At 45.9% G+C, this 25,991-nt stretch overlaps 1 protein-coding gene across 3 annotated transcripts in view; it reads left to right on the top strand.

Annotated features, from left to right (window-relative positions):
• The first annotated feature begins 904 nt into the window (after positions 1-904).
• LOC147015667 (rab11 family-interacting protein 1-like) overlaps positions 905-25,991 on the top strand; it is an 84,422-nt gene continuing 59,335 nt past the window's right edge. The window contains exon 1 of one of the 3 annotated variants that reach the window (XM_085848042.1): positions 905-1,470. In XM_085848042.1, coding sequence (XP_085704168.1) covers positions 1,103-1,470 — 368 coding nt within the window. In that variant the 5' untranslated portion in view covers positions 905-1,102. The remainder of the gene's footprint in view (positions 1,471-25,991) is intronic. The other 2 variants (XM_085848044.1, XM_085848046.1) reach the window with 2 other exon arrangements.

Below are 25,991 nucleotides of genomic sequence, written 5' to 3' on the forward strand. Positions count from 1 at the left end.
GGGGATCGTGTATGTTGGGGACCGTGTATGTTGGGGATCGTGTATGTTGGGGATCGTGTATGTTGGGGACTGTGTGTTGGGGACCATGTATGTTGGGGATCGTGTATGTTGGGGATCGTGTATGTTGGGGATCGTGTATGTTGGGGACCGTGTATGTTGGGGACCGTGTATGTTGGGGATCGTGTATGTTGGGGACCGTGTATGTTGGGGACCGTGTATGTTGGGGATCGTGTATGTTGGGGACCGTGTATGTTGGGGATCGTGTATGTTGGGGATCGTGTATGTTGGGGACTGTGTGTTGGGGCCCATGTATGTTGGGGCTCGTGGATGTTGGGGATCGTGTATGTTGGGGATCGTGTATGTTGGGGACCGTGTATGTTGGGGATCGTGTATGTTGGGGATCGTGTATGTTGGGGACCGTGTATGTTGGGGATCGTGTATGTTGGGGATCGTGTATGTTGGGGACCGTGTATGTTGGGGATCGTGTATGTTGGGGATCGTGTATGTTGGGGACTGTGTGTTGGGGACCGTGTATGTTGGGGACCGTGTATGTTGCATCATCATGGTTGGCCAGACCGTGCCTGGTATATTATGTACTTGTACAAATCCTACATATGCCGTTTGCATCATGCACGGTTCTTTCGATGCCCGATTCGCTCCATGCACGGTCCAGACTGTAGGCTACCTTGTGCATGACGCGGGCCGTGCCTGCTGGGAACCGTGCACGGAGCGAATCGGGCACGGTATATAACGGACCTGAATGGCACGTACAAGACGCGGACTGTGCATTCGTACGGACTTTCTCACTGGATCCCGCAAGGGCACGGCTGCGTGCAGCGGAGAGGTTCCTGCGTGACGAGACATGACACGACGTCGATGAACGAGTGAAGAAGAAGACGAGTTTGGATGCGGAAAGCACGGGGAGGGGGACGGGGAGTCGAGGTGTGGGCTCTCGGAGTGTCGGCCCGAGGGTTCGCCGCGGGTACATCCTCCGTGCTCCGTGAGGTAAAACGAGCCATGAGAGCCGCACGACGGCCGAGCTTACCCGACTAGCTAAACGGCGCCATTTATACCCGTGTGAAGCAGTCGGCGGGCGATCGTCATGGCGACACGGCTCTCGGAGTCCGGCGAGCTGCGCTGGGTTCCCACACACGTCCAGGTAACGGTCCTCCAGGCGAGAGGACTCAAGCCGAAGGGTAAACACGGCACGAACGACGCGTTCGCCGTGATCCAGCTCGGCACGGAACGCTTCTCCACGTCCGTGCTCGAGAAGAGCCGTGAGCCCGACTGGAGGGAGGAATGCGCCTTCGATCTCCCGCCCGACCTGCTGGATCACCACGCGGGTCACCCCGACCTCGAGCTCCGGGTCACGCTGTTCCACCGCGCCCTACTCGGCCCGGACCGCTTCCTCGGACACGTGACCATCGACCTGCCGAAGGTGTTTGCGCGGAAAGCTCGCAACAAATCCGAGTAAGTGAGCAATCGGGGGGTCGCAGGTTGGGGGGATGCAGGTTGAGGGGTCGCAGGTTGGGGGGATGCAGGTTGGGGGGTCGCAGGCTGGGGGGACGCAAGTTGGGGGGACGCAGAACAGTGCTAAATCGGAGCCCAGGTTGAGGTGTGCAGGATCGTGAGATCGCCCAGGTGGAGAGCATGAACACAGGTGACCCCGTTTGGCCCCGCACACCTGACGATGAACATCAACATCTATTTTTTGGGGTGAAAACCACGAGTTTTAAAAGTTTAAACGATCCACGGTGTTTCCAGTGGTGTTGTTAAATTGAGCTTGTGTACGTCCTTTATTTAATGCACATCATGTTTGGTGGAATATAATTTTTATCCACATCGTGTAATTCCGCACGACCTTCAATTCAAATTGCTTGTGACATTCGTGTGTGATTAACGTCATGAAATAGACCCTTGGTGTTCGATGTATCGGGTTCTGGCCATTCCGGGTCCACCCTTTCCTGCCTGTCTCGCCTTTCTCAACAACTCACGTCATGACCCATCAGTAAGAGGCGATAACGAACAGGAAACTTGTGGTGTCGGCCCGAGTTGTTGTTGTTGTTGTTGTTTTTTTTGGGGGGGGGTGAGTGTGAATTTTTCATGTTAAGGATATTCATGTAGAGTGGTGTATTCCTTTCTCGGGTACTTTAAGGGTAGTCCTCTGGTTTGAAAGCCACTTTGAAGGATGGTTTAGTGTAACCACAACCACAGTGTCTGGCAAGGGAACTTTCAACAAAGTGAACTTTTTTTCTGCAATATTGATAAGTGGTCATTGTGTTTTTTTTTTGTCTTCTTCTTCTACTTCTTCTCTGTCAGGTAGCTATCATTTTGTTTCAGCACGACTGTGCCACTGATGCTGTGCCCCTCTACCAGTACACTGGTACTCATTTTGCTGACCTCAGAAGGATGACAGCATGGGTGTCAACCCCACCTAGTGTTAATTCAGTAGCTAACAGTGCTCAAACTCACGACCCAAACATCCCAAGCCAACCACCCGAACCACTAAGTCAACACCAGGGTTTGCGTTTTTGTTTTCTCTCCTCTCCTCTCCTCCCTCCCCTCCCTCCCCTCCCTCCCTCCCCTCCTCCTCCTCTCCTCTCCTCTCCTCTCCTCCCGTCTCCACTCTCCTCTCCTCTCCTCTCCTCTCCTCTCCTCCCATCTCCACTCTCCTCTCCTCTCCTCTCCTCTCCTCTCCTCCCGTCTCCACTCTCCTCTCCTCTCCTCTCCTCCCGTCTCCACTCTCCTCTCCTCTCCTCTCCTCTCCTCTCCTCTCCTCTCCTCCCGTCTCCCCTCTCCTCTCCTCTCCTCTCCTCTCCTCTCCTCTCTCCTCTCCTCTCCTCTCCTCTCCTCTCCTCTCCTCTTCTCTCTCTCTCTCCTCTTCTCTCTCTCCTCTCCTCTCCTCTCTCTCCTCTCCTCTCCTCTCCTCTCCTCTTTCCTCTCCTCTCTCTCCTCTCCTCTCCTCTCCTCTCCTCTCCTCTCCTCTCCTCTCCTCTCCTCTCCTCTCCTCTCCTCTCCTCTCCTCTCCTCTCCTCTCCTCCAGGACACAAGTGTTCTACCAGTTACCCCCACCTGGTTAAACTCACAAAATCAAGGCTCATCACACACCTCAACTCTTTTGTTCCTCTTTTCTCCTGTCTGTGGAACTACCCTCCAGGGCCCCAAGCAGGTGGTGCACCACCATCTCGCATCACCCCCACCCTGTTCCTACCTACAATTTCTTCGATCCCCCATTAACCATATCTGACTCAACACTGTTACTTGCAGATTCCTGTGTTTCTTTCTCTCCTTCTCCCTCTCCCTCTCCGCTCGCTCGCTCGCTCTCTCTCCAGCTCTCTGTCTCTCTGTCTCTCTCTGTCTCTCTGTCTCTCTGTCTCTCTGTCTCTGTCTCTCTCCACATTTGTTATTCGTCCATTCCCCTACTAATCGTATCGCACCATTGTCCCACCATTCCACTGTAAGTATGATTCCCATTTGACCCCTCCAACACCTCGCTTGTCCTTGAGCCTCAATCTTGCAATGAAAATGGGGGTTATCACGAGATGCAACTTTACTTAATTTTTTCCTGACTCACCGCAGACTGGTTACTCCCTGCGACTTGGGCAACGTTGGTTTGACTCTCTGGTTTAATTTGCCGTTGTGAGATTCTGTGTATTTACCGTTGCTTCCTCGTTTAGCTCACGCTTTTTTGAACCACCAGTACACAAGTGCAACAGGCCTGTTTGGATGATGATTCTTGCTTCCTAACAACTTTCTCAAGCAAATTGCTGCTCAAGTTTTGGCTGCAATGGCCTAAAACGCTTTCATCTGTACTGGCTTCTCCTCTCTTCGGCATCCTCACACGTGTGATTTGCTTTTTGGCTTTAAGTCAGGGGTGTTTATTCTTCTCACAATTTTCATATTTTTATGCTAGTGAAGCCATTAAAGCGGATGCGGACACGACGCTGTCCATGATTGGTGTCGGTGGTGAACGTGTGTGAAACACTTGTGGTCAGTGTAAAAAGCCACATGACCGTAGCAATGGTGGTGACCCACAGCGATACCCTGTGCCTGTGGAGATGTCAACCCAACCCCTGCCCCCTAGTTGTGAATTGCCGAGTGTTAGTAGGGCAGCCAAGAACATTGGTGACCTCCAGGATAAGATCGGTATGTCGGTCTCCCTTTCTCAATCAATCCCTAAAGATTAAAAAAGTAATCCCGCAGACAATCAGGAAGAGTTTGATGCCGTGTATTGCCATCAATTGTGGATTACATGAAATGGTGGATGATATCGTTAAACCACTGAAGTTAAACAGATGGTAATGTTTATTTCCTTACAAAAAAAATACATATGCTTTTGCAGTGTATTAATAACCCCGTCGGCTCGGAGCCTAGTCAACCCAAAATTGCCCAACCTTTCCAGGGTCCAAGATTCACAACCATACCGAACTGTAGTGTAATGCAACTTTGCTGTGAAAAACCTTTGATCTTGTATGATGGTGGGTGCAAACACATACTTGTTGTGTGGAAGGGCTGAAGTGTTACCTGTGCATGTGCACACACATGTATACAACAAGATTGATTGCAGCTAATGCTTGCAAACCTACTCCCTTTAATCTATTTACTCAGCAACCTTTCTCTCATTCCCATCAAAACATTTCTCTCAAAGCCTTCATCCACTCCCACTTATTCTCCTTATCCCACTGCCTTCTCTCCACCGTCACATACTTCCACTGAACCCATTCTCCCACTTCCCTTAACCCTTTCATCCACTCCCAATTGTATCCCTTCTCTCAATACCTTTTCTACCTCTTCACGTACTTCCCTTAACTACTTCACCCACTCCCCTCGATCCCTTCACTGACTTGCCCCTCTACACTTCCCCCTTTACCCATTCATCTCCTTGCCCATACATTTTACCCACTTCCCCACCGATCTATTTACGGTGTCTTCGGAAAGTATTAATCACACCCCTCGACTTTGGTCACATTTTGTGGAGTTACAGCCTGAATTTAATATGGAATAAATTTTTCGAAAAATGTCACTGATCCACACAAAACACCCAAATACACATACAAAAAGTGAAAACATGTTTTTAGAAGTTTTTACAAATAAATTAAAAATAACAAGCTGAAATACCTTGTGCCAATAAGTATTCAACCCCCTGAGTCAATACGTTGTGGAAGCGCCTTTGGCAGTGATTACAGCTTCGAGTCTTCTCGGGTATGTCTGTATCAGCTTTGCACATCTGGATTTGGGGATTTTCTCCCATTCTTCCTTGCCGATTCACTCAAACTCTGTCAAGTTGGATGGGGAGCGTCGGTCAACAGCAACCTTTAAGTCTTTCCACAGATTCTCAATGGGATTCAAGTCTGGGCTTTGGCTGGGCCGCTCGAGGACTTTCAATTCCTTGTTCTGAAGCCATTACAGTGTTGCTTTGGCTGTATGCTTGGGGTCATTGTCCTGTTGGAATATAAATTTTAGCCACAGTCTTGGGTCTTTTGCACTCTGAAGCAGGTTATCCTCAAGGGTTTGCCTGTATTTGACTCCATTCGTTGTTCCCTCTATCCTTATAAGTCTCCCAGTCTCTGCCACTGAAAAGCATCCCCCTGGCATAACGCTGCCAACACTATGCTTCACGGTAAGAATGGTGTTAGATAGGTGATGAGCCGTGCTCGTTTTTCGCTAGACGTAGCACTTTGCATTCAGGCCAAATTGTTCAATTTTCGTCTCATCAGACCACAGAGTATTTTACCTCGTGCTTGCAGTCTTTCACGTGCCTTCTTGCAAACTCCAGGTGTGCTGTCATGTGCCTTTTTCTCAGGAGTGGCTTCCGTCTGGCCACTCTCCCATCAAGCCTGGATTTGTGAAATGTTGCAGAGACTGTTGTCCTTTCGGCAGGTTCTCCCAACTCAGCCAAGGAACTCTGCAGTTCTGTCAGAGTAGTCATTGAATTCTTGGTCACCTCCTTGACCAAGGTCCTTCTTGCCAAGTTGCTCAGTTTATTTGGACGGCCAGCTCTAGGAAGAGTCTGGGTGCTTCCATGTTCTTCTAATTTCCAAATGATGTAGCTCACTGTGCTGTTGGGAACTTTCAACACTCTAGAAATTATTTTGTACCCGTCCCCAGATCTATGCTTCCTCACAAGTCTATCTTGGAGTTCTACCGTCAGTTCCTTGGACTTCATGGTCGAGTTTCTGCTCTGACATGTGCTGTCAACTGTGGGACCTTATATAAAAAGTTGTGTTTCTTTCTAAATCATGTCCAATCTATTGAATTCGCCACAGGTGGACTCCAATCAAGTTGTAAGGACATCTCAAGGATGATCAAAGGAAATTGGATACACGTGAGCTCAATTTGGAGTGTTGTAGCAAAGGGGTTGAATACTTATTGACGCAAGACATTTCACCTTTTCATTTTTAATCAATTTTTAAAAATTTCTTGAAACATGGTTTCATTTTGTTATTGTGGGGTAATTTGTGTAAATCGGTGACAAAAAAACTTTAAATTTAATCCATTTCAAATTCAGGCTGTAACACAACAAAATGTGAGAAAAAAGTCGAGGGGTGTGAATACTTTCTGAAAGCGCTGTATCCACTCCTCTGTTTGTGTATTCAGAGCGTGGGTCATTCTGTGGGCCAATTCTGTGGGTCTTCCAGAGTCTACTTCAAATCGCACAATTTCAGTTATTCTTTGGCACCCTATACTTTCATTAAGTCCATGGTTGAGTTGTGTTGGTCATAAAAAGTAGCGTAAAGTGAAGAATTTTCAATTAGAAACTAAACCCAAAATTGCACAAGATAGAAATATATAAATAAAGTAATAGGACTGTGTACCTATTATAGCAGCTGATTGTTGTGTTGTGTGGTGTATTATGTCAAACCCTCATGATATACAATATTACATGTTGTGCTGTGTGGCATTCCCTGTACTGGCTTGATGGTGAAGTAAATGTTTTGGAGGTGCCTAACCTGAGAAATAGCAATGTGAAGCTGCCTGTGTGTAAAGTCACACACCAACACCCCCACACTACACACACCAACACCATCACACACTACACACACCAACACCATCACACACTACACACACCAACACCGTCACACATTACACACACCAACACCGTCACACACGACACACACCAACACGTTACACACTACACACACCAGCACGTCACACACCAACACATTTATAGGTCTGACCCTGGCTCTTATTTATAGTTATTGCAAAAGTAACCCAGTGATGTCTCTGCCACTCAAAGGGATGGTCTCCATCAGAAGGTTGCAAGGTCATGGGGGGTTGAAAACAATTCTGCATATATGTTCACCAGAAGAGATTTTTCACTCGAGCCAGGTATTGTGTGTCTTCATGAATATCAGACTTGTTCAACAAACAGTACCGAACATGGCACAGACCTTGGTTTGTGTTCAGATTGCAACGAAGAATCAGTATCATGTCGACACTCTTCCTGGTGCTCCTGACTCTCTACAGCTCCGTCTTCACATGTTTGCTCCGTACCACTAGCTTTCCTGCCAATATTTTGTTTCTTTGGAGGTATGTTTTTTTTTTTCATCTATTGAGAAATCTTTTGTAATACATACGGGATAATACCTGGCGACAATATCAGGGCCTTGGACCATGAAGCAAAAGGGTTTTCACACAGAGAATTGTTAATGTTAAAATACAAGTGAAAACCAACAAACAGTATAGAAAGATAATTCACTCACTTTATTGTTAAAATATAAATGCATCGTAACCATCCCAACTTTGGAAAAGATTCATTGCACACACCGAATGCAACCACCATTTCAACTCTTTCCATACAGTGGTTCCATACAGTACATACAGAGACAGAGACTATTATACAAAGCTAATGAGACATATTATAATTTTCTTGCAGATTAATTGATGTATTCTATTTTATCATGTGTTCACCCCTGCCTGTTTGTCTGTGAGTAGGCTATCTCAAAAAGTTATGAACTGATTCAGACGAAATTTGGTAGACATGTTGTGGGCATGACAAGGGCGAATTGATTTGATTCTGGTGAAGATCCGGATCCAGATACGACTTTTTTTATATTCAAAAGTGATTCTTCACCATTCAAAGATCGGGCAAAAAACGATATATAGCATGATATTTCAAAAAGTTGTGGACGAGTGATGAGGAAACTTGGTAGATGAGTTGGGGAGTTGACAAGAACAAGCCAATTATATTTTGGTTAAGGTCTGGAGCAGATCCAGCCTTTCAGTGGGATACAAAACGTAAACTGGTCAGCCTGGCGGAGGTATGCGCTCTACTGAGTGTCATTCTAGTTATGACTTGTAACACCCACTTCCTACAGGAACGTCAGTGCTACATGATATTCTTTCACATAGAGAATTTACATCACCACTTATGCCAAAACAAGTGAGGCTCTTAATTTTTTTTTTTTTACTCTCAGAAACATTCTTGTGTACACAGAGTACAATCGCCAAGTTTTAACTCATTCCTTCCAGCAGTTTAGGAGTGCATGTAACACAGACAGATAGAGGTGGCTAGCTTTATCGAAGCAAACATACGAGGGTGAGTCAAAAAGTCTCCACAATATATTTGTATTTAAATAATATAACTACAATTGAGCATGTACAAGAGCATCATTTTTCCACATAGTCCCCCTCCTTTTCAACACACAGTCCATCAGTTCACAAGCTTCTATATGCCCTCAAACTTTTGACTGGTAATATATATTGTTGTGGTTGACCAAATTCGCAAACCACCATTCAGGTCCCTTAGGTGAGATATCTCGGTAAGTATATGTGTAGTTAGGCCCAAACCCGTGGTCTAGAGGGAATAAATGTCATTTATGCGTGCTGCGACTCTTCAGGATAGCCGTTTTTCTTTTACTATCTTTATTTTGGACCAACCGCCATTATTACCACCACCAACCACGTCTCAACAGTCGTCACAACATCAACCACCCACGGCGGCGCCGCTTCACCACAGCAGCCACGACCTTTGCCGTCAACCCTCGCAACCGTCGCATCGCCACCGTTCTTGCGCCGCTTGTGGGTACCGGTATTGGACTCGTGCAGGGCGCGCGCCGAACAGCGTGTACAAAACCACGGACTTTCCGCTCCAAAAACGGATCAAAAACGACTCACGCCCACTTTTGTTCCGTCCAATCGGTGAGCGAGGGGCGATTTGGCCCCGCCTCCAGGGCGTTGGAGGGCGGTCGCTCTTTGCAAATTCATGGATCAAAAAGCATTCACGCCCACTTTTTCTCGGGCCAATGGGGAGAGAGGTGAAAGGTCGAAGGCAGGGGGTCAAAGGCGAAGCCACGGGGCTTATATAAGCGACCGCGTTCGTCAGTAGAGTTGAGTTAAGACTTCGCAGTCGGTGGAGTTGGGAAGAAGAAGCAGTCGTCGTGTGCGTTGGAGTTGAGTGCAGTTGGGAAGTTCGCAGGAGGAAGAGTTCGGAGTTGGAGTCGGAGCGAAGAGGACGGAGCTGTGGAGAGGCGGCGGCGGCGAAGGCAGACGAGGGGGTGCTCGCGTCGGTGCCGGGAGCTGCACACCAGGGAGGCCGACGGCGCGACCTGGTCGAGGTGGAGACGCTCGTCGCGGGACCCGAGACAGAGTAAAAATCCTCCTTCCCCCGAGCATCAGCAACCCCCTCCTGTTTCCCCCCCGCGCTGAGATAGTGCGACCAAGGGGGCCCCCTTCCCACCCCCTACCAGACACTGTCCGCGAAGCCCGCGGAGTTGAGGCACCACCGCCGCTCCGCGTCTCATCACCAGACGGGTAGGCCCGACACGGTCTCGGCCCCAGGCCCGCCTACCCCCTCATCCTGGAGGGTGGTTCTCTTTTCTTTTGCTTTGGGAATGTGTGTTGTCGGCGCCGTCTGTGAAGTAAAATTGTATAAGTGTTGCCGTGTGCTCGCGTAATCGGTATTAGATCTGCATTGTCGCATTTGCTTTTTGTCTTCTTTTTTTATGTGCTTTTGGTGGAATTGTATATGTGTGCTTTCCGTTCATCGCGAATAAATGTGCTTTATGTTGAACTGTTTCCCGCTTCGCTTCGTCATTTCTCTCATTGAATCCCCATCTTGCTTCACGTAAAGGGTTGGTAGTGGGCTGAATACGCCCGATAATTAATCGAACCGTCGAGGCCGACGATAACACCGCTCGGTTATCCCGATAGTACGGAACGGGTCGCTTAAGCAGCCCGTGTCCGAAGTCGACCTGCGGCGAGGTGCGATCGCCCGGTCTACCCTCCGTGTGGGTACTTAGGTAGGTCGAATTTGGCGAGCAACCCTATCCCACGCGGGGGCCGATTGGCTCGATCGCGGTGAGACCGAAAGGTCCACCCGTGACTGGTTCCCGGCGTTAGTCCGAGAGGGTCACGACTGGATTGTCCGTCCGGTGGGCGACGTGCCGCGATTCGAGTTACGTGGCCGTCCGCACGCCGGCGGGCGCGAATCCGTGACAATATATATATACACAGTCACAGTCAAAAGTTTGGACACCTCATTCAAGGGGGTTTCTTTATTTTTACTATTTTCTACATTGTAGAATAATAGTGAAGATATCAAAACTATGAAATAACATATATGGGATTATGTCATTACCAAAAAAGTGTTAAACAAATCAAAATATATTATATATTTTAGATTCTTCAAAGTAGCCACCCTTTGCCTTGATGACAGCTTTGCACACTCTTGGCATTCTCTCAACCAGCTTCATGAGGTGGTCACCTGGAATGCTTTTCCATTAACAGATGTGCCTTGTTAAAAGTTAATTTGTGGAATTTCTTTCCTTCTTAATGCATGTGAGCCAATCAGTTGTGTTGTGACAAGGTATGGTTGGTATACAGTAAGTAGCCCTATTTGGTAAAAGACCATTATTTTGTCTGTACGGTGGTTGTCCATATTATGGCAAGAACAACTCAACTAAGCAAAGAGAAATGACAGTCCATCAATACTTTAAGATGTGAAGGTCAGTCAATCCGGAAAGTTTCATGAGCTTTGAAAGTTTCTTCAAGTGCAGTCGCAAAACCTATCAAGCGCTCTGATGAAACTGGTTCTCATGAGGACCACCACAGGAAAGGAAGACCCAGAGTTACCTCTACTGCAGAAGATAAGTTTATTAGAGTTACCAGCCTCAGAAATCGCCAATTAACTGCACCTCAGATTTCAGCCCAAGTAAATGCTTCACAGAGTTCAAGTAACAGACACATCTCAACATCAACTGTTCAGAGGAGACTGCGTGAATCTGGCCTTCATGGTCGAATTGCTGCAAACAAACAACGACTGAAGGAGACGAATAATAAGAAGAGACTTGCTTGGGCCAAAAAAACACGAGCAATAGACATTAGATCGGTGGAAATCTGTCCTTTGGTCTGATGAGTCCAAATTTGAGATTTTTGGTTCCAACCGCGGTGTTTTTGTGAGATGCAGAGAAGGTGAACGTATGATCTCTGCACGTGTGGTTCCCACCGTGAAGCATGGATGTGGAGGTGTGATGGTGTGGGGGTGCTTTGCTGGTGACACTGTCGGCGATTTATTTAGAATTCAAGGCACACTTAACCAGCATGGCTACCACAGCATTCTGCAGCGATACACCATCCCATCTGGTTTGCACTTAGTGGGACCATCATTTGTTTTTCAACAGGACAATGACCCAAAACATGCCACCAGGCTGTGTAAGGGCTATTTGACCAAGGAGAGTGATGGAGTTCTGCGAAAGATGACCTGGCATCCACAATCATCTGACCTAAACCCAATTAAGATGGTTTGGGATGAGTTGGACTGCAGAATGAAGGAAAAGCAGCCAACAAGTGCTCAGCATATGTGGGAACTCCTCAAAGACTGTTGGAAAAGCATTCCAGGAAACTACCCCATCAAGCTGGTTGAGAGAATCCCAAGAGTGTGCAAAGCTGTCATCAAGGCAAAGGGTGGCTAGTTTGAAGAATCTAAAATATACCTTGATTTGTTTAACACTTTTTTGGCTCTTGTGAGGGGAGGAGCAAAAAGGTGAGGGAAAAGAAAGGAGAGTTTCACGAGCAGTTGGTGTCAACCTTCTGTGGAAAAATAACGCACCTTCCACGAGCGTCATCCTGCCCACTCGATCCTGTTAGCTGCGAAGGACGAGGAGGGTTAATGGTGGCACCTCATCCATGGGGGTCTGAGGAGGAAGGATCTGAGGCAGAGGAGGGCGAGTTGCACATCTAGCTCGCATATCTGGGACGCGAGAGAGGACTTTCCTCCTGGATCTGGGCACCTCAGGGACATGGCTGCTTGTCCCCATTGCTTCACATTGCCACTGCCCATCTTCCCCATCCATTTTCCTCCGCATTCTGTATATTTTTGTGAGGTGAGGGAGAGAAGGAAAGACTGTTTTCCTTTTCTCCATTCATTACTTTTATTTTATTTGCAAGTCCTATTTTCTTTTTTTTTTTTTTTTCTTTGCTCCTGATGGCTAAGTCTTTTGTTTAAGTAAGATTGAATAAGAATATGTGTAATGGTTAAATCTCCTCTTATGTGCCTTTTTGCTTTCTTGCTTATAAATACTTTCTTTTAAACGATTGCTTGTTTGTATGTTTGTTATAAATTATTGTTTATTGCTATTTCCAATCTGTCTCGGTTGTCCTTTCCTTTATTGGTCCAATGCAGTGTGCAAAAGTAAGGTAGACGGGACATTCTACCCGAATAATTTGCTTTGTCAGCCAGCGCACACTCACTGTAACGCTCGTCAGTAATCCTAGTGTGTGCTGAGGGCACTGACCCCAATTAGCTAGCCATCCACAGGTAAGGTATCACGCAAAGCAGTATAACCCTGCCCAGATTGGCCATGCCAAAGGGCGTTCGTGTTTGCTCAGCAATCTACCGGTGCGTGGAGTTATCTGTGCCTGGCAGCCTCAGGACCGGGCATTTGTGAAGGACCCAAATGCTTCCTCTCGTAGGAATCCACCAACCCCAGATCCGCAACAATATATTAGTACCATGGCCAAAGTGCTTTTTCTCTCTTCTACGACACCTGGCACATTCTTCCGATTCAGCCAATTTCCATTTTACCAGATTCACCGCAGTTGGCATCTGGTCACACATTGATAGAAGTGCAAAGGTTAATCACTGCGGCTCCATCTTCCACTGGGATTCCCAGATTATATATATATATATATATATATATATATATATATATATATATATATATATATATATATATATATATATATATATATATATATATATATATATATATTATATACATATACTAGATGACCCGTGAACCCGCTGGGTTTCCGTTATAACAGCGGTTGCTGAAAATCATTTCAAGAAAAAAAGATAGCTCCAGCGAACTATACCGCTGAGGTTGTTTGCAATGATCAAATTCTCCCGAAGAGTACTTGACTGAATCGGGAATTGATTTTTTAATAATTTTTTTCGTTGCCCGATTTTAACGAAACTTGATACTGCACACTGTAGGTGAATGGTTAGTAATGTGGCTCCAAATTTTTTGCGCTATCTTGGACCGTTTTGGCTGTATTTCGGGAACATACATACATATATACATACAAGCTGAGAGTTTTAGTAATGTTTAGATTCGTATATAGATATATATATATATATATATATATATATATATATATATATATATATATATATATATATATCTTCTTCTTCTTTCGGGTCTCCATTTAGGGGTCGCCACAGCGGATCATCCGTATGATCCGTATAGTGATTTGGCACATGTTTTATGCCGGTGCACTTCCTGATGCAACCCTGGTCGCCTCTTATGACACAGGGATATGGTACACCTATTTTATCCGGGGTATACACCGGCCCAGTACACTGGTACTCATTTCGCCGACCTCGGAAGGATGACAGGCTGAGTCAACCCCCTGGTGTATTAATTCAGTGGCACAACGGGGCTTGAACTCAGGACCTTTTGGATCCTAAGCCGCTGCCCTAACCACTGCGCTAACACCAGGATATATATATATATATATATATATATATATATATATATATATATATATATATATATATATATATATATATATATATATATATATATATATATATATATATATATATATATATATATATATATATATATATATATATATATATATATATCACACATACACATACACATACATATGTTGTTGTTCGTCTTTCGGCTGCTCCTGTTAGGGGTCGCCACAGCGGATTATCCGTTATGATCCGCATACTGATTTTGCATAGGTTTTACGCCGGATACCCTTCCTGACGCAACCCTGTTCGCCTCTGACGACACAGGGATAAGGATTGGGTTTCACCATGATTCCGGGCTGCCCTACACCCTCTCATAGCGTGGCCCAGCGCAGAGCTCCCGTCTTCAAGCGATCCTCCAACCCAAGCCTCCGAGTAGCCAGATTACAGGCGCACGCCACTACGCCCGGTCATATATATATATATATATATATATATATATATATATATATATATATATATATATATATATATATATATATATATATATATATATATATATATATATATATATATATATATATATATATATATATATATATATATATATATATATATACATATATATATATATATATATATATATACACACACACACACACACACACACACACACACACACACACACACACACACACACACACACACACACACACACACACACACACACACACACACACACACACGTCAGACGCACCCCCTCACGGTTATGATGAGCATCACCACGGATTATGTCTCAAACGGTAAACTGCATAATCCGCAAAGAACAACCATCCGTCTGCCACCCAGATGATTGTTCCCGCTAATGCAAACCATTCAACCGGAAGGCACGTGATGTGATCGGCGGGAAAATCGAAACATGTGGAGTGTGGCGATCACTCCGCTGATCCCCATTGGACACAGTCCAACACCAAAGCGTCGCCTCCAACACAGAGGCTTCCACCTGGTGACTCTGTCAAACAGACAAAGATTATGTGGTCAACATGAGTTAAACATCAAACGGAACCACTGATCCAGATTTCGGGCGTATATGCCCTCATCAGGATGGTGATGGAAAATCCTGATTATTTATGGTTATCATTGGGTAATCATCAAAAGGAGCCGCCAATCCGGATTTCGGGCATATTTTCCTCTTTTGAAGGTGCCTTTTTATGTTGAAAAAAGTAGGTTAAAAATAAACATTTAAACAACTTGGGATGTGCACCTTGACCCCATGGCCAAAATACATAGTCCAACAAGACTGTCCCATTGGCATGCACATGCCCCTCAGCATGAAGGCTGAAGCACATGGTCAATCAAACACACACATTCTAACCCTGATGGGTCAGAATACATGGTCATACAATTGGAGCCCTCCTCCAGAGAAGTGAGTCCCCATACTTCAATGGCATAATGCCATCCTGAATTCTCATCAAGATGGCATTCTGTATAAATATCTAACCAAATGATGACCACATTCATCGTTTAAATGAAAACAGTACCTCCTGGCCTTAATTTATTATTATTATTTTTTTTTTGTATACCTTGGTCGAGGCTCGTATGAGAGCTAACACACAACTCACAGCAAGGAGGCATGAGACAAGAGGGGCGGGAGTGGAAGGGATAAAACAGTGGGGAACAGACACATTAGGTGAACTGTGGAAGGGAGAGGGATGGGGATGGGACGGGGAACATGGCGAAGAGAAGATGGACATTTCAGGGACTTTCAGGAAGGAAAGCAGGAGAAATGAAGGAAGTGGGCTTGGGTGGATTATCGGGGGTAGAAAAGATCGAGGATTTGGATGGGGGAAGATAAGAGGTGGTGGGGAACAGCTGTTTTGAAAGCCTGGAGGGAAGAATGGGAAAGAATAGAGTGAGGAAGTTTATTCCAAAGGCGGGAAAAAAGAGGAATGAAAGAGTGAAGATGAGCAGTAATTCGTGATTTTGGTAGTTTTACCAGAAGGGGGTTGTTGGCGGACCTTGAGCGCCCTGTGGAAATGTGGTGGGGACAAATCGCAGAGAGAGCAGGGGGGGCAAGGCTGGAGAGGAGTCGGTAGAAGACAGAAAGACCACCGACCAACCTGCGGTGATTGAGTGAGATTCGGATGGAATGGTGAGCATAAGCTGCAGATTATGTCTCACATGGCAAAAACCATGTTTATGGAGGTTATGGTCTGCATATGTGTGGGACTTAGGTCCATTGGAGATTGGGAGAGCGCTCGTCATGCTCCACACACATGTATGTATATGTATATATATATATATATATATATATATATATATATATATATATATATATATATATATATATATATATATAATGTTCGTATTCAGGGGGTGCGCACACTGCTGCTGGTTTTCAGTGTCTTTGGTTGCTGTGTGTTTGCTTGAGTGATTTCATGGTTGCTGCGGGCTGGTGCAAGGTCTTCGTTTAGAGTTCAAGATGGTCCTCGGGGACTTTGCGAGTCCTGGAGGGAGGCACACGAGGTGTCGCTGGACTGAGACTTGCACCAAACCATTGCATGCTCAAGTGAGACCAACTCTCGGATGGAATGGAGAGGAAGTGAACAATAGGTCTACATCCCGTGAGCAAGATGTGCCACGCGGAACAGGTTTCTTCGTCTCGTCAATTCTCTCTAAGTATTGTCCCCAAATGAGTGAGTTAAGGTTTTCTTGTTGAGGCTGTCGTGGCTTCAAGGTGCATTGTAATTTTTGTCATTGTGACCGCCGCAGACTGGTCGTGTTCTTTCCTTTCCTCTTTTTCTCTGTCATAAATCCCCTTTTCATCAAAACCTGTGTGGTCATCAGAATCCAGATCCATAGCGCTTAGGAGATTGGTTTATTGACCAGTTAAACATGCAAATTGGGTTCATGCTTTCGCGACTCAAAAGCAGATTGCTGATCGGCTTCGCTCAGCCATCTTGTTGGCAATACAACCACGGTTGTTGCATTCAGAGATGCCAATTTGCACAAAATTAACATGGCAGATGTGGAGATGTTCTCATCCCCTATCCGCTGGGATGACATGTCAGTCGTTGATGACAATGCGACCGAACTTTTTTTTTTTTTTTGATTTGATGTACCATACTCTTTTTACAGTGTGTTGGTGCTGCCGAAGCAGTTTCTTGGCAAGGGTTATATTTGGGTGGTTTGCCATTGCCTTTCCAGCAATGTTTATCTGTGCTTGATGTTTTTATATGCTGGTCATCAAGCAAGGAAGCAGCACAAGCTTATAACCTGCCCTTACAAAGAGATTTGGTTGACTGTGACAAATATAAATTCCATAAATTTTGGGTAAGGTTTTCATGATGATGCACGATACACCATCATAAGAACCTTACAAAATCCTACGTAATGTTTTCAACACTTGGTTTTGTTTGAATTGAGAGTGGTTTTAATTCTATTATGCCTCCGCACCAAGGGTGCCGGAGGCATTATTTTATTTTAAATCTTTGATCTCTATGAATTGTATGGGGATGAAGGGGGGGGGGATCACAATGACTCACCTGCTCTCTCTCTCTCTCTGCCACACAACTTCATCCAAGGATGAACTCAACATTCCCAACATGAAGGCAGTTCACGTAGCTCTTAAGTTTATTTATCTTTGCAGCCTTGTGTTCTCTTCTTACAAACCCAGCGCTGAAAAAAAAAGGTAAACTACTGTGGCGCAAGAGACGTTGCTGACCACATATAGGGAACAGTAACAAAAACCCAAAATATTATAAACTGTACATGTTCATATGGACATCCTCAATTGTATGTCTGAATGCTTGTCATATTTTTTTTTCTCTTATGAATATTTTTGGGGAAAACAAAACCATAACAAAAAATATTGCTGAAACGAGCTTATAATACCATGTGTCCCGGATGTTTGCACTGTGTAAACCCCCGAAAAATGTTTCCTCTGTTTGTGGAGAAGCAATTGAGAAATCCACTGTGTTTAGGAAGGCAATATAAGGGAAGTGTATTTCTACTTGTGGGTTGGCAGGATAGCCTCGAGGTATACACACTCAGTTCTGAGCTGTCGAGCTTGGGTTTGAAACTCAGCTGAGCTATAAACTGTCATCCTGGTGTTTCGCAGGTGGAGCAGGGCATCAGTGTGTGTGCCGTCCCTCTGATGGATGCTAAACTGGGCATCCCATCTTCCGGCATTATTTGGTGGATGTTGAAGATCCAATGATATCCTTTGTGAAGAGTTGGCGAGTTATCACCAGCTCCTTGGCCAAATTACAAATTCCTGCACAGACTGACTGTTGAGAAGGCAGTCGTGAACCACCCAGTATAACCTATGCCAACAACCTGATTTGGCAGTACCAACGGTCTGTAAAGAGTATGGTGTGCATGTCATCTCATCATTTCTCCTTGTAGATATATATTTTTTATTTACTTTCAATTTGTTTTCTGCTGGAGAGCAAGGGATTGGGTTTGAGGTGCAGAATGAAATTATCGTAGCAGCTGAGTCCACATGTGCCAGTTCTTGGAAAGCAATAAGGACTGTTTTCAGTCGAAAAGCCTTTACCAGCAGATGTTGCTTCCTGCCAAATGGTCTGCAGGCTTTGGCTTTACCTCCAATGCAGGTTTCTGATACAATGCCAGATTTGTCAGGAATCCTTTCCCAGGATCTGGACAACTGAAAATACAAGGTTCTATCAAAGTAAAATGGTCTTATCCTGGTTTACGCTTCTCATTTGACACCAGCCTGTAGGGTGCTACAGTGATAGTTTGATGATTGTATTTCTGTGACATTTCCAACTGCCCCATTTCAACCTTTCTATCTCCAATTTGTCTTTTTTCCCTACAAGATCGAAGTTCATGGACAAGGGTGGTGACTGCATGTAGAAAAAGGGAAACAAGCTGATTGTGGTGCAAGAGTTGGACTGAATAAAATAATTAAATGAACAGGAAAAGGAGAGAGGGAAAAGGGAAAAGAGAGATTTGGGTAGGGAGATGGGGAGAAAGACAGGGGGGAGAAGGAGATGGGCAGAGAGAAGAAAAGAGGGGGAGAGAGAGAGATAGGGAGAGGGACGGAAGAGAGAGATGGGAAGAGGGGGAGACAGCACAGTAATCTGAAAATATGAAGGTTAAGTTAGGTCGGTTAATAGAGGTACAAAAGATCACAAGGAGGAATGTGGGTTGACCTGAAATGGTGGTGCACCACCTGCTTGAAGTCCTGGAGGGAAGAGTGAAATAGAACCGTCTCCGGAACTGAGTTCCACAAATGGGAGAAAAGAGGAACCATGGATTACATTGCCTCGTGAGTTTGACTTATGTCAGGTCAGGTTCGATCTGTGACCTGCTACAGGTACCATGTAAACCTGTACTAACCTGTTCCATGGTCGGGTTGTCGGCGACTAAACCGTCTCCCCCACCAGGTTTTCTGGTGAGGAGGGTGTTTGGATATGGACACCCAGCAGGATTAAAAACAAAACCTGTCAAAGGGCGGAGGAGCTCCTTGTGAGCCAACGGCCATCCATATCTGGTGCCCAACTGTGTCTGCGGACGTCCTCCTGCAGTTGGGTTACTTCTTATTAGGAGGTTGGTGGCAGGATTTGCACTCCGGCCACCGTAAAACCCTTCATTCCGCAAAACGCAAAAACGCAAAAAAATCTGAAAACCCACTCCATGGGAGTACCTCCTGTGCAGCTTCCCTTCGCAGTGCAGCTCACTGGATGACGGGATTGGGGCAAAGCCTTCGGGACCCCCAATCTTTGATGATAGGAGGGAAACCACGGGGTAACATCCCTGGGTCAGATTGCGGGAGAGTGTGTCGGAGTGGTGCTGAGGTGTCGTCCACCAGACGGCGGTCTCCTTGGGTTAACCTGAGGCGGTCCCTTCGGGTGGGTGCCTGGAATGTCCTATCCCTAAGAGAGGATGATCACCTGTCTCTGTTATCATCTGAGCTCAAGCGTTTGGACATCGGGATTGCAGCTCTCTCTGAAGTTCGGAGACCGGATTGCGGCGAGATAATGGTGGGTGGTTACACCTACTATTGGTCTGGTCGCTCTGATGGTTACCATAACCAAGGAGTTGCTGTAGCTGTGTCCAATAAGCTGACCCCAATGATAATTGAGGTAACACCGGTCAACGAGCGTATTATGAGATTAAGGATTCGTCACTCCTTAGGTGTCATTTCCCTGGTCTCTGTTTATGCTCCGACTGAGGCGAGTGATCTCACCGTGAAGGATGCATTCTACGCCACACTCGAGTCTGTGGTTGATCAGTGCCCCAGACGAGATACACTTCTAGTCTTGGGGGATTTCAATGCATCGACTGGAACTGATAGGGATGGTTATGAGGTGTGTGTTGGTCCCCATGGGTCAGGAACTATGAACCAGAATAACACTAAGTTCCTTGACTTTGCAAGAAGTCATGGACTTAGGGTGGCTGGTTCATGGTTTCAGCACCCACAAGCTCATCGCTGGACTTGGTATTCCAACGCTGGCGGTGTGGCAAAGGAGATTGACCATGTCCTAATTGACGGTCGTTGGAGGATGATCCAGAACTGCAGGGTCCACCGGAGTGCTCAGTTCCTCAATACTGACCACAGGCTTGTTGTAGCAACTCTAAAGCTGCACCTTAAATCCTGGAGAATGGTACCATCCCAGCCTAGGCTGGATGTTGGCAAGCTCAGGGATGAGAGAGTAGCTGAGGAGTTTGCGAACAGGCTGAGTGGACACTTGGGGGGTCTGGGTGCTTTGGGGGGTCCTGAAGAGTTGTGGAGCGCCTTCAAGACCACCGTTCTTGATGTTGCCGGTGGATGCCTCAGAGCTCACCGCAGGGCAAAGAAGAATTTTGTCTCTCAAGGGACACTGGATACCATTGACCAGAGTCGCAGGGCCAGGCTGAATGGCAGAGCTGAGCTGTTCAGGGAGCTGAGGCATAAAACTGTACGTGCACTGAGGGTGGACAAGGAGGCCTATGTGCGAGGAATCTGTGAGGGGGTAGAGCATCACCTGTGGACAGGTGATTCTCGTCCCGCTTACAGGGAAATTCGCGCATTACGTTCATCCAAGCCCATCCCTCGGAGCACTGCAGTTCGAGCAGAGAGCGGTAGGCTCTTGACAGAGGAGTCTGAAGTGAAGGCCCGCTGGGCCGGTTACTTTGAGCGGTTGTACCAGGCTGATCCCCCAGCTGTCGAGTTGGACGTCAAGGGTGTTACAATCCCTGTTGCTGACCCTCGAATCAACTGTGGTCCACCTTCGCTTGTGGAAACATGGGCTGCGGTGAACCGGTTGAGACGGGGCAAAGCTCCAGGGATCTGTGGCATCCATGCCGAACTTCTCAAGGCTGGTGGAAATGCTGCACTCGTGTTGTTGCATGCAGTTTTGTGCTCTGCCTGGAACACAGGCATCATCCCAACTGACTGGAAGAGGGGCCTTGTTGTCCCTCTCTGGAAAGGGAAGGGTGATCGCCAAGACTGCAACAACTACTGAGGGGTGACGCTGCTCTCAGTGCCGGGCAAGGTCTTTGCTCGGATAATTCTTGATAGGGTTCGCCACCATCTGCTTGAGCACCAGCCTCCAGAGCAGTCAGGCTTTACACCAAAGAGGTCAACGATTGACCGTATCCTTGCATTTCGTGTCCTCACCGAACGCAGACGAGAGTTTCGGCAGGGGCTGCTTGCAGCCTATGTTGATCTCTGTAAAGCGTTCGATTCAGTGAATCGGGATGTCCTCTGGAGGATTCTTGGTCTTCGTGTGGTGCCACCAAAACTGATCGATCTGATGTCTGAACTCTACTCTGGTACTGAGAGTGCTGTGAAGTGTGGTGGTACCATCTCTGACTTATTTCCAGTTGTTACTGGAGTTCGTCAGGGGTGTGTACTTGCCCCCACACTTTTCAGCACTTGTATGGACTGGATTTTAGGGAGGATGTCGGAGAGATCAAGTTGCGGTGCATCGTTTGGGAATATCAAGATCTCGGACCTTGATTTTGCAGATGATGCAGTCATCTTTGCGGAGACTTTAGACATCCTCTTGGGGGCCCTCGAGGTGCTGAATGAGGAGTCGGAGCCGTTGGGATTACGGGTTTCTTGGGTCAAAACTAAGATCCAGGCTTTCGGTGACATCTTGGATGTTGCTGTCCTGTCTGTGTCTGTTTGTGGTGAGGATGTTGAGGTCGTGGAGAGATTCACTTACCTTGGCAGTGATATTCATGTCTCTGCTGGCTGCGAGTCAGAGGTCAAGAGATGTCTGGGTCGGGCCTGGGGAGTCATGGATTCACTGGATCATCGGGTGTGGCACTGCCAGTACCTGTGCGGGAGGACGAAAGTCCGAGTCTTCAGGTCCTTGGTACTTCCAGTCTTGCTCTATGGGTGCGAGACTTGGACTCTGACCAAGGATCTGAGACGGAGACTTAATTCCTTTGGTACCAGGTCTCTTCGGAGAATACTTGGCTATCGCTGGTCAGATTTTGTGTCCAACGAGCGGTTGCTGAGAGAGACTCGGATGAGATTTGTTACCTGCATAGTCCATGAGCATCAGTTGTGGCTGTATGGACATGTGGCTCGTTTTCCTGACTCTGATCCTGCTCACCAGATTCTCTCAGCGAGGGAGTCTCATGAGTGGAGGAGGCCAGTGGGCTGACCACGTGCCTCATGGTTGCAGCAGGTTGACCATCATCTCAAGGAGATGGGGATAGGCCTGGTATCTGCCTGGGGGATGGCCAGACGGAGGCCCCTGAAGTACCGGCGGAAAGTGGACGCAGCAATGTGCTGTTCTGGCACATGCTCCCATACCTGACCTGACCTGTGAGTTTGACCAGGAGGGGCATTCCTGTTTAATTTTGATTTCTTTTATTTCATTGATAGAACATATTACTCCATTCTAGCTTTGGTTTCTCACCATTTACTTTTACTTTTATTTTCTTGGATAAATTAGGGTATTTCAGCTCTGTCATTTTTTTCCCCGTTTGGTCGAAGTCAATTTTTACCGAAGCGACCGATTGTGGGCGGAGGTTATGTTTTCACCTCTGTCTGTTTGTCTGTCTTTGAAAAGGATATCTCAAAAAGTTGTGGATAGTTTCAGACGAAACTTGGTGGACATATTGGGTACATGACGAGGACGAAATGATTTGATTTTGTTGCGGAACCAGATCCTGATGCGGTCTATCGGTGGGATACAAAAGGTGAACTATTCAGCCTGGTGGAGGTATGCGCTCTCCTGAGTGTTGTTCTCGTTCATCTTGTAATGACACTTCAAGCATTGCTGTGTTTTTTTCCATTTATCCTTGGATGATTTTATAACTTTTGCTCCACATCGATTTATATTTTTTTGTTGTTATGCTATTCTCTTCCATTTCAACTTTCTCAATTTATTTCACCACATTCTCATCCCCACCACAACCTTATTTCAAATGAGAATTTTTCATTCGCTTCACATCCAAATTATCCATCCATCCATTGGGAACGTACTCTGTGCAGAGCGTTGTTGTTGCCGAAGCCGTCTCCTTGGCTATTGGACATAATCCTGGACGGGTCGCCACTCCGACGCAGGATACCAGCAAGCTGGTACTCATTTTGCCGACCTCGGAAGGATGACAGTCAGTCAACCCCACCTGGAATTAATTCAACAGCCAAGTGGTATTTGAACTCAGGATGCAAAGATCGCAAGCCCACCACACTAACCATGAAGCCAACACCAGGCATATCCAAACTATTTTTGCAATCTATTCACACGGTTCTATTTCTGTACTCCAAGAATGGACAAGCATCATTTCATTGCTTCAACAAGCTCTTGTTATGCCCATGTCTCTCTTTTTCTTCTTTGAAGGCCCCGATTATTCCCACCTTCATGTCGGGTCAAGCTGGGCACGTTTTTGCCCAAGTTTTCACCAACCAGTTGCTCAGACCTGACATTCGACTGAAGGTGGCACGAATTGTAATTTGTCTAGGGTGCCAGCAATAATTTGCCTTCTCTTCGCGAAAGACAACGTGGGATCATCGGCATCCACCAACAACTAGTGCTGTGAGATTTGTCCTTTGGCTTAACGTTCATCTAATGGACGGCACACACATTGATGCCTCACCCTGTACATGAAACACCAGGATGGCAGTTTACAGCTGAGTTGGGATTTGAACCCATGCTCGACAACTTAAAGAAGAGTGTACATTCCTACTTCTTCTTTCTTTCTCCCCTCTCCATCTCCTCCATGAAAGGTTTTTATTTATTTATTTTGCACACCTTCGTATTGCGTCGTCTCTGAGCTTCAAGCTGATTACAGTCTTGCATCAGATTTGTTTTAGCCATGTGTTGGCTTCCCAATGTGGACTGAAAGCCAAAGCAGCACTGTCCGCAGCTGTTGTTATTACAAAATTGTGAAATGTGTGTCGTGATCATTCTTTCTTGCTCTTTATTTTCGGTAGTAATCCACGGTACTGCCATGTGGAGACCCCTTCCTTAATAAGCAGCATTAAATTGAAAGGAAACTTCTGTAGTTTTCTATATAAGCGCTCAAGCTCCACTTTTTGGAATAGGAAGTTGGACTACCTTCCATGAGCAGTACACTGTGCGACCCTTTTTGGCTCATTACTACTACTACTACTACCACTACTACTACTAGGGTTGGGCACACATCGACTTTTTCTCTGTTGTCCCGTTGAAAGGAGTGTTTTTTTTATGGCCATTTTTCACGCTGATCACGAATCCGTTGAAATTTTTGACCTAGGATGATGTCTTACAACAGAGAAAAAGTCGATGTGTGCCAAACCCAAATATTACATGCCCCAGTAAGCCATAATTATCAAATTTTACCTGAAAAGTGGGTAAATTTGGTGACCATTTTGAATTTTTGCATTTTACCAACCTCAGACATCATCCTTTGTCAAAAAAGTTCAATGGATTCGTTATCAGCGTGAAATTTGGACATAAAAAAACACTCCTTTCAAAAAAAGTATGGTTGTATGCCTAACCCTACTACTACGACTACTACTATGACTACTACAATGACTGCTACCACTACTACTCCTACTCCTACTACTACCACTACTACGACTACTATCATACAATATATTTTACATGAAGCTCGGTTCTTGCTCATTTGTTTTTGTAATTCATTTATTGATTTACATATCAAATTATTACCTCCGCCACCAAAGTTGGGAGGAAGTTATGTTTTCACCCCTGTCTGCCTGTGAACAGGATATCTCAAAAAGTTGTCGGCGGATTCGGACAAAAATTTGGTGGAGAGGTTAGATGCGTGACAAGGGCGAAATGATTAGATCTTGGTGAAGTTTCGGATCCAGATACGAGAATTTTTTAAAGTGAATCTTCACCATTGAAAGATAGGGTGAAATACGTTATGTAGCACAATATCTCAAAAAGGTGTGGACGGATTTGTTTTAAAATGAGGTCAATAATCGTTAAAATCCTTGTGATGGGACGCCTACAAGGGTGTTCACCATTGAAAGGAGACTCTGTATCGTTCAATGGTGAGAATGTCCAGCACACACAGGTGTAGGAGTTGTTTTTCTCTCGACGATGGCAAGACAAACGTAAGAAATTATGCAAGGTGTCAGGTGTTTCCATCCATTCCTCCATGAAGAACTGATTTCTCTTTTAAGTTAGTATGTCATTCTGAAGAAAGGTGCAGGTTGCCATGTGACGTACTGCACCGCTAAGTCTTCCTGCACTGCCTTTTGGCTTCCTCGAAACAATTCCTCGCTTGTCCTCCATTTTGGGGCCTGGGCACAGCATGGAGTATAACGGCAATGGGGGGAAAATTGCAAGGTCCTCGGTACAGAACGATAATGCCATTTATTTTGATCAAGCTACTTGGAGGACGATTATCAGAAAAATGACGTTTTGTACACTGCGTTCTTCACATGTTCACCGTCATTTTCTCCTCACACATTTTTTTGTTGTTTTGGCATAAACAAAGCATTCCCGCGTTACACCGACTCGATGACAGCCCAGAGCTGGACCAAGCTCCAAACGAGTTTGCCCTTCACCATCGGTAATGAACCGTCACGACGCTTTCTCGGGAGTCTGTGAAATTCCCTCTTGATTATCATTGCACGAAAGTGTTGGAA

Source organism: Eptatretus burgeri, chromosome 12 (assembly GCF_056783735.1).
Source record: "Eptatretus burgeri isolate ZD-2024b chromosome 12, Ebu_testis_v1, whole genome shotgun sequence".
Taxonomy (NCBI): domain Eukaryota; kingdom Metazoa; phylum Chordata; class Myxini; order Myxiniformes; family Myxinidae; genus Eptatretus; species Eptatretus burgeri.